Source organism: Panthera pardus, unplaced genomic scaffold (genome assembly GCF_024362965.1).
Source record: "Panthera pardus isolate Hobbes unplaced genomic scaffold, ASM2436296v1 HiC_scaffold_10, whole genome shotgun sequence".
Taxonomy (NCBI): Eukaryota; Metazoa; Chordata; class Mammalia; order Carnivora; family Felidae; genus Panthera; species Panthera pardus.
Window position 1 is genome coordinate 3,449,794 of NW_026526655.1, and position 14,826 is coordinate 3,464,619.

General features: G+C 58.6%; 2 protein-coding genes across 3 annotated transcripts in view; one reads left to right on the top strand and one right to left on the bottom strand.

Annotated features, from left to right (window-relative positions):
* RAB17 (RAB17, member RAS oncogene family) overlaps nucleotides 1–6,567 on the top strand; it is a 29,284-nt gene extending 22,717 nt beyond the window's left edge. For both annotated transcript variants that reach the window (XM_019445456.2, XM_019445455.2), the window contains 4 exons: nucleotides 2,559–2,710; nucleotides 3,793–3,918; nucleotides 5,575–5,668; nucleotides 5,942–6,567. In XM_019445456.2, the coding sequence (XP_019301001.2) occupies nucleotides 2,559–2,710; nucleotides 3,793–3,918; nucleotides 5,575–5,668; nucleotides 5,942–6,054 (485 nt within the window). In that variant the 3' untranslated portion in view covers nucleotides 6,055–6,567. The remainder of the gene's footprint in view (nucleotides 1–2,558; nucleotides 2,711–3,792; nucleotides 3,919–5,574; nucleotides 5,669–5,941) is intronic.
* A 6,258-nt stretch (nucleotides 6,568–12,825) lies between these two features.
* On the bottom strand, nucleotides 12,826–13,736 carry PRLH (prolactin releasing hormone). The gene is made up of 2 exons (XM_019445261.2): nucleotides 13,476–13,736; nucleotides 12,826–13,069 (listed from the first exon to the last, which is right to left on the bottom strand). Exons 1-2 carry the CDS (start codon nucleotides 13,573–13,575, stop codon nucleotides 12,939–12,941), a joined length of 231 nt encoding a protein of 76 aa, XP_019300806.1. The 5' UTR covers nucleotides 13,576–13,736; the 3' UTR covers nucleotides 12,826–12,938.
* Nucleotides 13,737–14,826: the final 1,090 nt, after the last annotated feature.

Below are 14,826 nucleotides of genomic sequence, written 5' to 3' on the forward strand. Positions count from 1 at the left end.
GTTCCACCCAGAGCTGTAGCTGCTCAGGCTGCCATAACAAACACCACCCACGGGGTGGCTTACACAGCAGCGATTTATTCTCACTCTCCTGGAGGCTGGCGTCTGAGGTCAGCGTGTAGGCCGGTAGGTTCTGTTTTGGAGCCTCTTCTCTGGGCTTGTGGGTACCTGCCTTCTGGCTGCTATCTTGCTGTGTGCTCATGTAGCCTTTCTTTGTGCTTGCATAGGAGGGAGGGAGAGGAGAGGGAGAGAGGGAGGGAAGGGAGAGGGAGAGAAGGAGAGAGAGGGAAGGTAGGGGGGAGAAGGAGGGAGGGAGGAAGGGGAGAGAAGGGGAGAGAGGGATGGTGGGGGGAGAGAGAGAGGGAAGGTAGCGGGGAGAGAGAGGGAGGGAGAGAGAGAGAGGGAGGGGGAAGGAGGGAGAGATCAAGCCTTCTGGATCTCTTCTCACAAGGTCATGATCCTACCATGGGGGCCCCACCCTCATGACCTGTTCTAGCCCTGATCACCTCCCAAAGGCCCTACCTCCTAATACCGTCTCTTTGTGGGTTAGGACTTCACCTATGAATTTTGGGAGGGGACACAAACATCCAGGCACAACACCTTGGAAGTTGATCTGACTTCAGGTTTGGGGACACGCAGGGCAATGCAGGCTGTGCGGGCAGAGGACGCCCGTTGGTGGGTTCTGTTAGGAGCCACCCCAAACTAGGTTCTCGTGTGAGAGAACTCTACCCGTGCTGCGCTGAAAACCTCAGCCCAGACTCATCCCTTATCCAGTGTCCGTAGCGGGTTGCATTGTCCCCCAAAAGATAAATCCACATCCCGATCCCCAGGGCCTGTGAATGTGGCCTTGTTTGGAAAAAGGGTGTTTGCAGCTGTGATTAGTTGAGGATGTTGGGATGGGATCATCCTGGATTTGGGGCCGGCCCTGAATCGGCGACAGATGTGCTCATGAGAACAGGAGAGAGGGAGAACAGGAGAGAGGGAGAACAGGAGAGAGGGAGTGAGCACAGAGTCACAGAGGGAGGGCCCTGTGGAGACACAGGCAGAGATGGGGTGACGTGTCTCCAAGCTGGGGAATGCCAGCAGGTGCCAGCAACTGCCAGAAGCCGGGAGAGAGGCAAGGAAACAATTCTCAGAGATTCCAGAAGGGGCCAACCCCGGTGCCAGCTTGATTTTAGACCTCTGGCCTCCAGGGCGGAAAGAATGAACGTCTGTTGTTCTGAGCTACCCAGTTAGCGGTAACTGTTATGGCAGCTCTGGGAACGAATGCGCTTGGCCTGGCGGTGACAGTTTTAATATCAAACACGCGGTTGTGTTTGCCAGTATCCCCTAATGGGTCCGAAACCCGGCCTGGGGTCTGGGCAGGCCAGCAGCTCCGCCTAGAGCCTCCTCCATGCTCTGGACACGGCCTCCCCGACCCCTCCCAGCCCCTCCCTCCAGTTCTGGAGAGGACACAGCAGAACACCTTGGTGTCACCAATTTCATTTACTTACTTATAAAGTTTATTTATTTCGTGAGGGGCGGGGGGAGAATCCCAAGCAGGCTGCGTGCTGTCAGCACAGAGCCTGATGTGGGGCTCGATCCCACGAGCCCTGAGATCAAGAACTGAGCTGAAATCAAGAGTCGGGCGCTTAACTGACTGAGCCACCCCGCTAAACAACTATTTTAAAACCTCACTGCTTCGGCAAGTAAAGCTCAGAGCTAGAAGTCAAACGGGAGGCAGATTTCCCAGTGCGTAGAATGAAGGGTTTGGGGCAGGTAGGTCCTTCGCTGCATGTAACTATTAAGCAGGGATGGGAATGAATACAGGTCCCGGCTCACTGGCTCCAGGGCGACAGGTGAGAACACAGAAGTCCACCTGTGCCATCAGGGGTGTGTGTGTGTGTGTGTGTGTGTGTGTGAGGAGCACAGGTTGGCTGCTAGAGACCCGTCCTCGGGAAGGAGGGGGGGACTCAGCAGAAGCCCTTGAAGGCTGATTGTTGCCTGAAGACCTCGGCAGACACCCGGGCGGCCAGAGGAACGATGCCGAGTGGGGCCCTCAGGGAAGGGAGGTCGGCAGGGAGAGGCGTCGACGAGGCCAGAAGGTCAGCGGGAGGCAGGAGGGACTTGGGGGACGACTGATGTGGTCGTGAGCACCTCTCGGACAGGTTGGTCTGGTCACTGAGCGGCCGGTGGGGCGGGGGTGCGGACGGTTCTAGAGGTCCCCGGGGCTCAGCCGCATCGCTGGAAGGACCCCTGGTTGTCAGAGGCCCCCAGATGTGGGGAGGCCCAGGCCCAGAGGTCCTTCCACATCACGCCGTCTGGAGGACTTTGTCTTTGGGCCCCGAGAGCCCATCTTCCCGCCCGGAGCCTCTGCGGAATCTGCGAAGGGTCCACGGCAACGTGTAACGCTTTTCCTTTCGTGGAAGCCGCCGTCTTCCGGGAGAGGGGATCGCTCGGCCTTCCCGATGGTGACTCGGCCAGCTGTCTCTCTGGGCCCAGGGCTTACGACGGCCCGGCCCGAGCTGGGGGCGGGGAGACCCCGTCCTGTGGGCGAAGCTGTCCCCGGGCTTCCGTTCCAGGCGCGTTCTTCACGAAGGAGCTGGAGTCGGGCGCCGTGGCTGTGAAGCTGGAGATCTGGGACACGGCCGGCCAGGAGAAGTACCACAGCGTCTGCCGCTTGTACTTCAGGGGCGCCAGTGGGGCCATCTTGGTGTACGACATCACCAGGAGGGTGAGGCTCCCCCCGGGCGCGTCCCCACCCCGCCTTCGCGAGGCACCTGCTTCCTTGGGCTCCCAGGCACGGGGACGCTAGCTTCTGAGGGCTTTCTGTGACCCGCCCGCGCTGGTGCTTTATGGTAAAACCACCACAGCCGGTAGAAAACACTTAATGAAAGTCTGTCACTTCCTCCAGGAAGCCCTCACTGATAACCCCTGCTCCTCCTGCGTGGTTGAGTTTGTGCCCCTCCGTGGTCCTCTCAGAACCCCGCACGGAGCACCCCCGTCTACCGCTCACGGTTCCTTGGGTGCCCGCCGAATTGGTGAGGGGTGTTGTCGCGGAAATAGTATGCGGCCCCTGGCTGTACGTCCCCCACAGTGTCATCTGGGTAGCTACTAAGTACGTGAGCAGGTGCTTAGAGCAGGAGGAGGGAAGGGAGCTGAGAGGAGGGGCACCTGACTCAGCCTGGGGTTGGGAGACTTCCTGCAGGGAGGGGAAAGTGGGGATTAGCCTGTTGGGGGTGAGGCGGGGCATGGGGGTACGGTGGGCGGGTGAGCAGGAAGGGAAGACAGTCTTTAGTGAGAGAGCAGAGACCCAGAGACGGTGGGGTGAGGTTGGGCTGGGCTCAGGAGGCCGCCCACCTGAGCAGCTCAGCGGCAGGGAGGGGAGAGGGGCAGCGTGGGGCCCAGGGCAGGCCCCCCCCCCTCCCCGAGGCCTGGTCTCCAGGGTCCCGAAGTTAGGATCAGGTGATAGCCACGCCCCCAAACTCTCCTGCATAGAGTGGTCCCGGAGGGCCCCCAGGAGTGAGGGGCCCGAGGCCTGACCCCAAACAGCCCGCAGCCTCCAGACTCGGGCGCTGTGGGGAGGGGAAGGAGCTGTGGTATGACCTGGGCCCCAAAGCCAGAAGACCGGGCCGCCCCGCCTCAGGGGACAGAGCAGCCCTCCGGGGGGTCTGTCGTCTGGCCGACTGGACGGTGGGCACTTCCTCGCAGTGTGGCCGTGGACATCTGCATTGCCACACCCGCATGTCTTTGCTGGGAGAGCCGATGAAGAGCACCCGTGAGATTTGTGTGGCGTTCATGTTTTTTCTTCGTTAGGATTCCTTCTGCAAAGCCCAGCAGTGGCTGCAGGACCTCGAGAGGGAGGCGCCCCCGGGGGAGGTCGTGGTGATGCTGGTTGGCAACAAGACGGACGTCGGCGAGCGGCGGGAGGTGACGTTCCAGGTAGTGCTTGGGACTGGGTTGTGTCACTCCCCAAGGGGAGAAGGGGGTGACCCCAAGGTGGACACGACCACTCGCGACCCAGTCTCCCACCCACCCGCGTGCACACCACACCTGCACGCACGTCACAGGCACTCATATGTACTTCCTACTTGAATGTCCCTTTTGGGCAAAGATTTCTGATCTTTCCTGGAAAAGTCAGGCCTAGCGATGGTTGTTCCCCACATGTGGGGAGGCCCAGGCCAGCCCTTCTGGAAGGGGGCGGGGGGACCCATGTGGCCGGCCTCCAAGGACCCTGGCCGGGTTAGCCAGGCTCACAAAGAAACCGTGGCGTTTCCTGCCCCTTCATCCCGGGCTGAGTTATGTGGGTGTTCAATCAATGATTGAAAAAGGGATAAGTGAAAAAAATCCAGATTTCCTTGCTAGGAACCGAGCAAGGGCTAGAAACTAAAGAAAGCCATAGTTGGGGTGCCTGGGAGGCTTAGTCAGTTAAGTGTCCGACTTCGGCTCAGATCATGATCTCAGCATTCCTGGGTTCAAGCCCCACGTTGGGCTCTGTGCCGACAGCAGAGAGCCTGATGTGGGGCTTGAACTCACAAACCACAAGATCATGATCTGAGCCCAAGTCAAACACTTAACTGACTGAGCAGCCCAGGTGCCCCCAATTTTCATTTGAGAGAGAGAGAGAGAGAGAGAGAGAGAGAGAGAGAGAGAGAGAGAGATTGTGAGTGGGGGAGAGGGGCAGAGGGAGAGAGAGAGAGTGGGGTTCGGTGGATCCCACAACCCTGGGATCACAACCTGAGCCAAAATTGAGAGTCAGATGCTCAACTGACTGAGCCATACAGGTGCCCCTGGCTTTCATTTTAAAATAATTCCAGGATTACAAAAAAGTGGTGCAGAAGTACCACAAAAAGTTCCTGTATGCCCTTCGCCCAGCCTTCCCGAACACTAACGTCTCGCAAAAACACAGAGCAGTGAGCAAACCAGGAAATGGACATTCACGCAATACTAAGTCCACACCTTGTTCAGATTGTATCGGTGCCCCCCCCGACACCCTGATGCATCACTCCCCGCAGTACTCACCCGTGTGGAGAGTGAGGGGGGACCCCCAGAAGGAGGGCTCAGCTTGGCTCGGCTTCCACATTTCCTGCCTTCTCACTTGCTCGGCCCTACATCAGAGCCCACGGGTGCTGAGAGGCGTGTGGGCAGGGAGCCGCCAGCTTCCCCTGGTGGCTCAGGCTCTGCTGGGAGGGGAGCCCTCCCCCTGCGAGGGCCTCCCCGCCTCTCCGCCTCCCCGGCCCTGGGCCCCCACAGGAGAGAACCGAAACACAGAATTGGAAACCGTCACTGGTCTTGGGTCTTAGAAGGCAATTGAGTATTCCTAGGAAAGAGACTTTTTTTTCCTTAAAAAAATTATTTTTAAGTTTATTTCTGTATTTTGGAAAGGAGAGCATGAGCAGGGGAGGGGTCGAGAGAGAGGGAGAGAGAGAATCCCGAGCAGGCTCCACGCCGTCAGTGCGGAGCCTGATGCGGGGCTTGATCTCAAGAACTATGAGATCATGACTTGAGAAAAAAATCAAGAGTTGGGCGCTCCACGGACTGAGCCACCCAGACGCCCTGGGGAAAGTCTTTTTGTAAATTTGCGGCCACTTCCTTCAGGAAGGGAAAGAGTTTGCGGAGAGCAAGAAGTTGCTGTTCATGGAGGCCTCGGCCAAACTGAACCACCAGGTGACTGAGGTCTTTAGCACCATAGGTGAGTGGTGGGGCCCCCAGGAGAGCAGGGGTGGTGGTGATGGTGGGGGAGGGGAGTCATCACTGCCTCTGCTTCTTGGGTCTCCTTTCTGGCGTCCTGGGACCCGACAGAATGTCTCCGGGGGCTGGAAGGTGAGCAGGATTGCCAGAGGCCTGGACTTCATGGCTCTGGGTAACCGTCAGGGAGGACGGGGTCCCGGGACTGCCCCGCGTACAGGGTGCATGCCAGGCCGGGGGCCTCCGCTCCCAGACCACCCTCCTCTGTCCTTCACAGCCCGAGAGCTGCTGCAGAGAGAAGACAGGAAGAAGGCCCAGCCGCAGAGGGGAGATGCAGGGCTGGCTCTGAAGGGGGCACCTGCCGGGCAGGCCAGATGCTGTGCCCACTAACAGCAGCCACGCCAGGAAGGGCCTGGGGAGGATGCCCCCAGGCCCCGGCTCCGGCTGCCCCTTGGGGTGAGCCACTGCCACGGCCACGTACTCTGATTCCCCCTGAAGCGGGCTTGTTGCCGAGTCCTAGAGGTTCTGGAAGCTGACATCCTTGAGACTTACCACTTCTCAAAGCCGGCGGGAATCATTCAGGAGAGGAGCCGGTGACAGCGGGCTCCCAGGCATGATGAGGGAAATTGTCCCCTTTTAGGGTTTGTGGGCCTTGGCACGGGGAAGCTGGACTTTAACATTTACCAAGGGACGAAAACTTTTCAAAGCAGTCGCTCCGTTTCTGCCCCCAGCACACTTTGTACATCCGCTTCGTTAAAAAAAAAAAAGCAAAAAACCAACAAGGAGCTTTCCAAACATAAAGATGAGAAAAAGAAAAAACACCTCCCTGGTTCCCGTAAGATGAAAGTCATACAGCCTCGCACATACTAAAAACATAAGATAAAAATCTGTAACTTTCTGGAATGTTCTTTGCCGTGATGACTCCTAATTCTTTATGTAAAAGGCGTATACGACTCTGCTCTTCCTTGTGAGGATCGTGTGTCCCGGGCAGATGTCCTCACTCGGGCTCCAATAAAACTCTTTTCCCTTTAAAATTTTAGGCCCTGTGTTGACAGGGTGGGGGGTGTCAGCTCTGCCTCAGCAGACGGTGATTCCAGATTCCCTGGGACAGGTGCACCCGCCCCTGCCTGAATTCTCGTTCCCTCAGCTGCCTCGCTACCCAGCATAGGGTGAAGCAGGCCAGGGGACGACAAGGACTGGAAACCCTGGGCTGGATGGGGTGCTGTCCGGGGCTGGGCCCGCCTGGTTTGGGGAGCTGAGGAGGGGGCAGGCCCGGACAGGGGTGGCGGTGCTGGGAGGAGATGGGGTGTGGACTATGGGGCTGCGTCCACGTCCTGCCTCTCAGGGCCGTGGCCCAGGGAGGGATAGAACCCAAGGGTGGGGTTGGGGCCCCAGGCCCCTCCCCCTCTCTTCTCCCAGCTCTGAGTTTCACCAGGTGATGCTTGTGCCCTGTGAGCCTGACTCTTGACCTGTGGTGTAAGTTTTGCAGCTTATATGTCTTCAAACATGGAACCACGTTCTATAACCTGGCGGTTAGAGAGTTTGCAAGGTGGGGTTTGTCATGGCACGTGGACAGGAGGTGGTGCGTGAATGAGGAGGCGGGCCCACGCACAGGCTGTGACGGAGGAGGCCCAGGACACCTCTCCGGTGGTGACACATCACGTGTTCACCTCCTTACTGCCCGCCTTCAGGGGGAGGCCCCGATGGCCCTTCTGGGAGCTCAACCCTGATGTCAAGGTGGCTATTTTACTGTGGGGGGGAGGGGTGGTGTTGGTTTCATCCTTGTCCCTGGGACTGTGATTAGCTAGTCTGAAATTTTAACACTGTTGTCCCCCTGGAAAGGGTGGCCTTGCTGTATCGACTATGAGGGTCAACAGCAGGACCAAGGTCACGCTGACTCTGAATTCGTGACATCTGCAAAGGGTGTGGCAGCATTTCTAGGGGCTCCTCTGGAATTGCTCTCATCCACCTGTGTGGGGACGTCCTCCCAGCCCCAGGGCCGGACCTCTGTGGGGGCCCAGCGCATGAGGAACCCCGGCAGCAGACTGACCAGGACACGGAGCCAGGCACTGGCTGGGACCCGTCCACATGAGGTCGCCTCAGCCTGGCAGTATCCTGCCAAGGGTCAGGGCTCCCCACGAGGATCCCTTCTAGGTTCTGGCGGCTGGTCCTGCCCTCATCCAGCAGGCCTGGGACCCCCTGCATTCCAACCTCGTGATCCTAACTGGAAGGAGCTGGGCCCAGGCAGACCCAGCGTCTATTCTGGGGAGGTGGGGACAGCCCAGGTGTCCCACGGATTCAGGCCTTCCTGATGTACATTCTCCAAGAGCTTCTCATGGATCTTTCTAGACTAAAGCAGATTTCACAAGGCTTCCCTTGTCATGATCTTTGAGAAAAGCTACAAGGCAAATACAGAAAATAATAGCCTTGGAGAGGGCCTGCTTCCTTGATTTCCACTCACGTTATTTTTTTTTCTTGAATAATTTCATCCGTGACAGTGTCTGTGGTCAAGTTGCCCGGTTTCTCATGCTTATTCCCGTGTAGATGAAACATGTAAAGTGTGAGTCCCTGGGGTGCCAGTCCCTGGGGTCCCCTTCCCCCTCTGCTCCCCCCATCTTCCCTGCTGTAGCAGGGCTGGGGACCCCTGTGCCAACCTGACCAGATCCCCCTTGGAGGCCGCAGGAGGCCGAGGTCACCCCTGGCCACTAGATGGCATTCCAGCATCGCTTAAGGCAGACCCCGCTGCTCGAGGGCACAGGGTCTGGGTATTCGCTGCTAAATGCCAGGCTTTCAGAGACGTTTCTCATGAGTTGATTGATGCGATGGGAAGTGGCAAAATGAAGGAGATATTTGTAGGATACCCGTGTATCTATACCTATTCCCTCCTGTTTTGTCTAGTGAGTATCACTGTGCTAGAATTTATTATTAAAACGTATCCTTGGACTTCTTTCCACCAGGCATCCTTCCATGGCGTCCTAGGCTGGATGCGGTGCATTGTGGTCCTGGAGCTCAGCTCCCCATCACCCAGGATGTGACTGCACCTTTCCCTCTCCTCTGCCCCACTAGGCGGGTGGCTCGACCCTGCTATGGAATGACCTGGGAGCCTCCGCAAGCAGCAGCCCTTGCCCCCCGCAGGCTCTGGTTAAATCGGTCTGTGGTGCAGCTTGGGCCCTGGTTCCCGGGAGATTTGAGCCTCCCAGGTGAACCTAATATTCTGGCAAGCTGGAGAACCGCCCGAGGGCAGAGGTTCTAGCCGTCCTTTTCCTATGGGGCGCTCGGTGCCTGGTACAACATCTGACACCCTCCAGGCGCTCAATAAACGTGTGCCCGGCAAGAGGATAGAGATGGGTTTTCCCCTGAGATCTAAAGGAAAGACAGGCGTTCCAAAACCAGCTTCCACCACAATGACGGGTGGAAGGGCTCTGTATCTGTGCTCCGCCCGCCTGATCTCGGCCCCATCCTGGAACCTGAGACTGGGGTGGGGGGCAATGTAAGCAGGGAGATGCACCCATGGGGTCGGCAGGCATTCCCGGCGGAGTCCCAGGAATACCAGTTCCCTTGTGCGATGGCCTCTGGTCCTGACGATGTGGGAACAAAGGCAAATGACAAGTTGAATTTCCTTACTGCCTACAGCCCATTGACAAGTCCTTGAGACAGGCAGTGACCTTCCTCTGGGGCCTTTGCCCGGACGATGACACTTTGCTATGGGCAAAAGGCACATTTAGCTTAACGTTATCCTTACCCGCCCCGTCCCCGCCCCCAGGATCCCGTGAGTCTATATTAATATATAAAAATTCCTTTAGAAACTTCCTTTATGTCTACCTCCCGAGATATATGTGGCAATCATCCTCCAAGCTTCTGGCCCTTGATATCCATCTGAAGGGTCTCCTGACAGTTTGTACTCAACGGCAATAAATGACGTTTCCCTGGCAACAGCCAGCCCCTCAAGGTCCTGGACACCTTGCTTCCAAAATATCTTAGAGACTTGCGCTGTCCCTAACCCCCTCCCAAGCTGAAGGTGTATAATCAGTGACCTGCCACAACCCCAAGGCAGCTCTTTCTGCCCACGGGTCCTGTCCCTTTTGCACCAAAGATGTCTCAAGAATTCTTTCTTGGCCGTCAGCTCCGGACCCCTACCGCTCTCAAACCCCATCACTGAGGGATGCCAGCCTGTGAGCCCACTGTCCTGCCTGCAGCCTGGGAAACTGCTCCCGCCCCACTTAGCCTGAGTTTGGACCTGGGTCCTCTCTGGAGCCCGTATGTGTGCACGCCTTCGGTGATGGAGGCAGGAGACTCAGAGGGTTGGTAAGTGGCCTCCAGGAGGGGCCCCGCTGTCCTGCCCCTGAAGGTACCCTTTCCCTGTCTTCTGTTTCCTCGGGATGCGTCTCCTCCAACCCCACTGGAAGAGTTCCCCGGGCCCTGTTAACAAGACAACCACAAAGCCATAATGGAACCACCGAAGGCCCTGTTAATACTTAACCCAACCGAGGTTTCCACTCCCTCTGGAATGTAACCTTTAACCTGCCAAATTGGAATTTCCTGGAGGCCATCCTCTGCAAGACCCCTTCCCCCTTAGGAGGGCGACCTTGCCTAAACAATGCTAATAAATCCCTTAAAAAAAAAAAAAAAAAGAACCTTCTCTCCTTAAAATCTTTCCTTTTCTGCACCTGGGCAGAGCATGTCTACTGGCTGGACTGAATGCTGCCCGATTCAGGGGTTGCTTAATAAAGCCAATTAGGTCTTTAAATGTTTGAATTTTGTCTTTTAACAGCCCAGAGGGGTCGACTCAGGGACTTCTTCTTTAAAAATTATTCCTTTCTTGGGGTTCCCACTGGGCCAAACTGAGACAATTTAACCATCTAATATTATTTGTGAAGTGTTGAACAAAAAGAGAGAGAGAGAGAGACCTCCTTTAGAAGAACCCAGCTAATAAATGTGGAAGGAATTGGAGAATCTCCACTGTGTGACCCACCGGTGAGGTCATTTGCTTCCCAGCAGGGATGTTCAGTGGGTGTATAAATCACTGGTGGGGGCGGGGGGGGGTGCTGGGCACACAGGGCTGGCATGTCAGGCACACGGTGAGCAGGGGGGAGACCCCTTACGGTGGAGATCCCCGCCTCTAGGCCAGGGTCACACGGAGGGACACAGCAGGAGGAGGGACACAGTGCCGGTGCCCACAGCAAGGGACTGAATCCAGCTGAGGCGCTCGATCTGCCTCTCAGACCACAGGAAATTCAGGGACAGAACAAGGGAACACACCTCAACAAACCAGATCATTCTACAGGATGACGCATCGGGGCTCTTGAGAGACTCCGTGTCAAGACAAAATAAGAAGGTCAGGGGCTAACAAGCAATACCTGACTATGACAGTGAATTTAGATCGCAGCCTGCTTTCAACAAAAAGAAAGAAAAAAGGACAGCAACACTTTCTGGCCATACTTGGGGATTTTTGACTATGGACTGAAAACCAGGTGATATTATGGAGTTATTAGAAAGTGTTTTAGGCACGGTCGTTTTGTGGTTATGCAGGATACTGTCCTCATTTTGAGAAGCAACGTGCTGAAATATCCAGGGGAAATGTCACGATGTTTACAACTTACTTCCAGATGGTGGGCGGGGAGAGAGAGAGAGAGAGAGGGGAAGAGAAAGCAAATACATAAAATAAAAAGTGTTGATTCTAAGAGAGGGTGTGTGGGATGCTCCTTAGATTACTTTTTGGACTTTCCTGTGTGTTTAAAAACTTTCATAAAAAGTTGCAGGAAGCATCATCTCCCGCCTCTCCACCCCTCTGGGCACAGAAGGTGCGTTAGTGGCCCGGGGCTGCCCTACCGGAGCACCGCAGTCCGGAGCCCATCGGCACACCGCTGTGTTTCCGTGCGAACCCCTTTTTTTTTTTAAAGGGTGTAATTTAGCGGCATGAGCACATTTACAGGGTCTGCAAGCAGGCCCTCGGTCCAGCTCCAAGACGTTTTCATCTCTGTCAAGCAGTTACCCTGGCAACCGGCAGTCTGCTCTGTCTCCCTTCCGCACATTTCATAGAAATCTGATCATCCGCTACGTGGACTTTCGCGCCTTCCACTTGGCGTCTCGTTTTCGAGGACCCGAGCTGTGGCATCGGCAGAACCCCGGTCCTTTTTATGGCTGAGTCCTAACGCGCTGTGTGGATTGATCGCACTTCATCTGTTCGTGTGTCAGTTTCTGAGCATCTGCTGGGACCTGCTTTCCTGGCTGCGCCCCGTCCCAGGCCTGGTCCAGCACCTGTCTGTCCCGGGGAGCGGTCCTGGCCCTGCCTCCTCCCTGTGTCTGGTGAGCCCCGGACCCGCCTCCCTCGAACCGGAGCAGGGACGGCTGGGGTCTGGGGGCCTGTGGGCCTGCTCTGCGGCCTCCTGGGTGTGGACGGACGGAAGTCTGGCAGTCAAGGTGGGCTCCCGAGACCCTGAAAGCAGGGTGCAGACAGCGGCCCGCGTGCTCTGGGTTTGGAAGTGGCTGCCCGTTAAGCCCGTCCCCACCACCCTCCTCCCTGCACGCCGGGGTGGGGTGGGCCTTGGGGAAGGGGTTTACACCGAACACCCACACCGTGTTGGCCTGCAAGCAGGTGCTGTGACTGCCTGAGCTGTGGAGTGAGGTGGGTGTTCCTGTCCGGGGGTGTTCAGATGGGGACACTGAGGCTCAGAGTTAAGGGCTGGGCTCAGGTGCCCAGTTCGTGGGGGTGTGGCCCTGGCACCGAGGCAAGCTCCTCTGAGGCAGGACGTAGGGACATCTTGGCGCGATTTGGGACGGGCAGCAAAGGGACGCGGCGCAGTTCATTTAGGTTCGAGTCTCCCGCTGGTGGTTAGAAACAAGCAGCTCACACTTGTCTTTCTCCTCTGAGTGCAAGCAAACGAGGGAGGTGAAAGCGACTGGGCTCAGAGAGGACGGGTCAGGGGGAGGGGCTGTGCTGCCCGCCCCAGTGTGCAGCCTGGACAGCCACTCAGAGCCGCTCGGGTGGAGGGCGCTATGGGCCGCAGGTGACCCCGGAAGGTCCCAGCTCCCCTACCCAGTGCTGGGTGCCCTCAGGCGAGTCACGGAGCCTCTGGGCTGCTGGACTCTGAGCATCCTTCTAGGCTACTGTCCCTCGAGGGAAGACAGCTTCCAGTTTGCCACCACAAAGATGCAACTAAACAAGGCCAGCTGCTTTTATTAGGATTGAAGGGAAAGGAGCCGTGGAGGGGGGTGGGGGGAGGCTCCTGGAATCATGTCTTCCTGCGCCGGGCTGTCCCCCATCCCCAGAGGGCTCAGCGCCTCCTTTCAGGGGGGAGCAGCCTGGCCGGTTCACGACATCCCGGGGGGGCTGCTGTCCTCCGGCCGAAGCGGCCCACGGGCCTGATCCTGCGGCCCGCGTACCAGGCGGGATCGATGTCAGGGTCTGGGAAGGAGAGAGCGAGAGCTTGTGCGCGGGCGTCCGCGGGGCGTCCCCTGACACGTGCGTGCCGTCTGTCCCCGCAGGTGGCAGGCCAGGTCACTTCTGGGTAGTGGGCAGCTTTGGGAAATGGGAACTCAAGCTACGCAGCCACCCCTTCCTCCCCCGCCCCCCCACCCCCACCCCAGGGTCTCGTGCCAGGGGCGGGGAAAGCCAATGAGCCCCTCAACTGTGTGCTGCGCGCGGCGGCAGGGGCGCTGGGAAGCAGGTGACCGGGCCACTCCCTGGAAAGGCCAGGCGAGCAACAGGCCGCACCCCTCCCAGGGCAGGGTCACTCGTGGTGAGCCACGGTCCCTGGGGGTGGAGGGGTGGGGCGGGTGAAGGAGGCTGATGCCCAGGGTCGGGCACTCACTGCGGATCTCCATGGAGTGCGGGTGGGTTTGGCTCGCAGCCCCCCGCAGGGCCAGTCCCAGCAGCAGCAGGCCCAGCAGCCAGGCCTGCAAAGCCTTCATCCCTCGGCTCCTGGCTCAGGGCCGGCTCGAGGCGGGATCCCACCCGGGAGGGCACGACCTGGGCGCAGGGCAGGAGCAAAGTTACGTTACACACCCTGCAGGGCAGGCGGGCACAGAGGTGGGAGCCTTAGAGAACGCGAGCACGGCGTGCGCGAGCGAGAGGGCGTGTGCACGCGCATGTGAGTGTACGTGCGCGCGAGCGCATGCGTGGGACCGCGCGCCTGTGTAGGACACGAGAGCACGCGCGTGCGGTCACAGGCCCGTGCACGTGTGAAGCGTGGGGTGCGCGCACAGCCGCCCTCCGCCGTGAGCCGCTGTGAGCCGGGCAGGAGCGGGCCCGGGCCCCGACGTGGCGGCCACACCGGGCTCTTTGCAAAGCGCGTCGCCCTCCCCGGGGCCTCATTCTGTGCAGCGAGCCTTACGTGAGGCCAGCACGCGTGTGTCAGCCTCGGACGAGCTCAGACCCGTTTGCACCACCCCCGTGTCATCGGAAGGAACCGGGGAGGTGTACATGCTGTGGGTGTAGAGAAGTGGGCTGTCTGGGAACGGCCCTGGTCTGTCTGTCTGTGTCAGGGAGCCGGAGGGACTGGAGCTCTCTGTACCGCTGTGTGCACCCTGTGCACACAGGCAGGGGGGGCAGAGGCCAGCAGGGTGTGGGGAACTGGCCCTCAGGGTTGCTGCAGAGGCCCTGGGCGCAGGGGACGGTTTGCCTGCCAGGGACGTGGCCAGGGGCTGGGGTTCCCCGGCACAGGCTGCTTTCCCTCACTCAGCCCAGGACTTCCCAGCACCCAGTCCATCGTGTCCCCACAGGTCAGCTGGTGGTCGGGCTGTGGAAGAGTCCTCTGGCACCCTGCCATCGTCGGGGGGACCTGGCCCTCCTCCCGCACGTGCCCCCACCCTTGGCACTTGGGGGGGGCATCAGAAGGCTCCTGAGCACCCTGTGTGTTCCAGGGAGGACCCCTCTGCCGACCTTGACTTTACAGGTTGCCCAAGCCCCATGGAAAGCGCTTTTGGTCTGAGAGATTTAAAATGCCCACCTCTCTGTTGGGGTGTCACACGCGGGGTGGGAATTGGAGGACACGGAGGTGCCACCACGAAAGCAGAGTAATGTAGAGACCCATCCGGACGGGCTGGGCTGTTGCCGCTCCTCTGGGCGGGACCCAGGCCGGTGGCTGGCCTCATAGGAGGGGTAGGACGCGTCCTGACCCCTGGTCCCCAAGGACCTGCTTCTCTTCCGCCTGGAGATTCTTG

What these genes read in the sequence shown, in the direction of transcription:
- PRLH (XM_019445261.2), bottom strand. Translation starts at nt 13,575, where the DNA reads ATGAAGGCTTTGCAGGCCTGGCTGCTGGGCCTGCTGCTGCTGGGACTG. An exon ending in GCACTCCATGGAGATCCGCA is followed by an intron (nt 13,070 to 13,475) that starts GTGAGTGCCCGA and finishes TCTCCTTCCCAG; the next exon opens with ACCCTGACATCGATCCCGCC.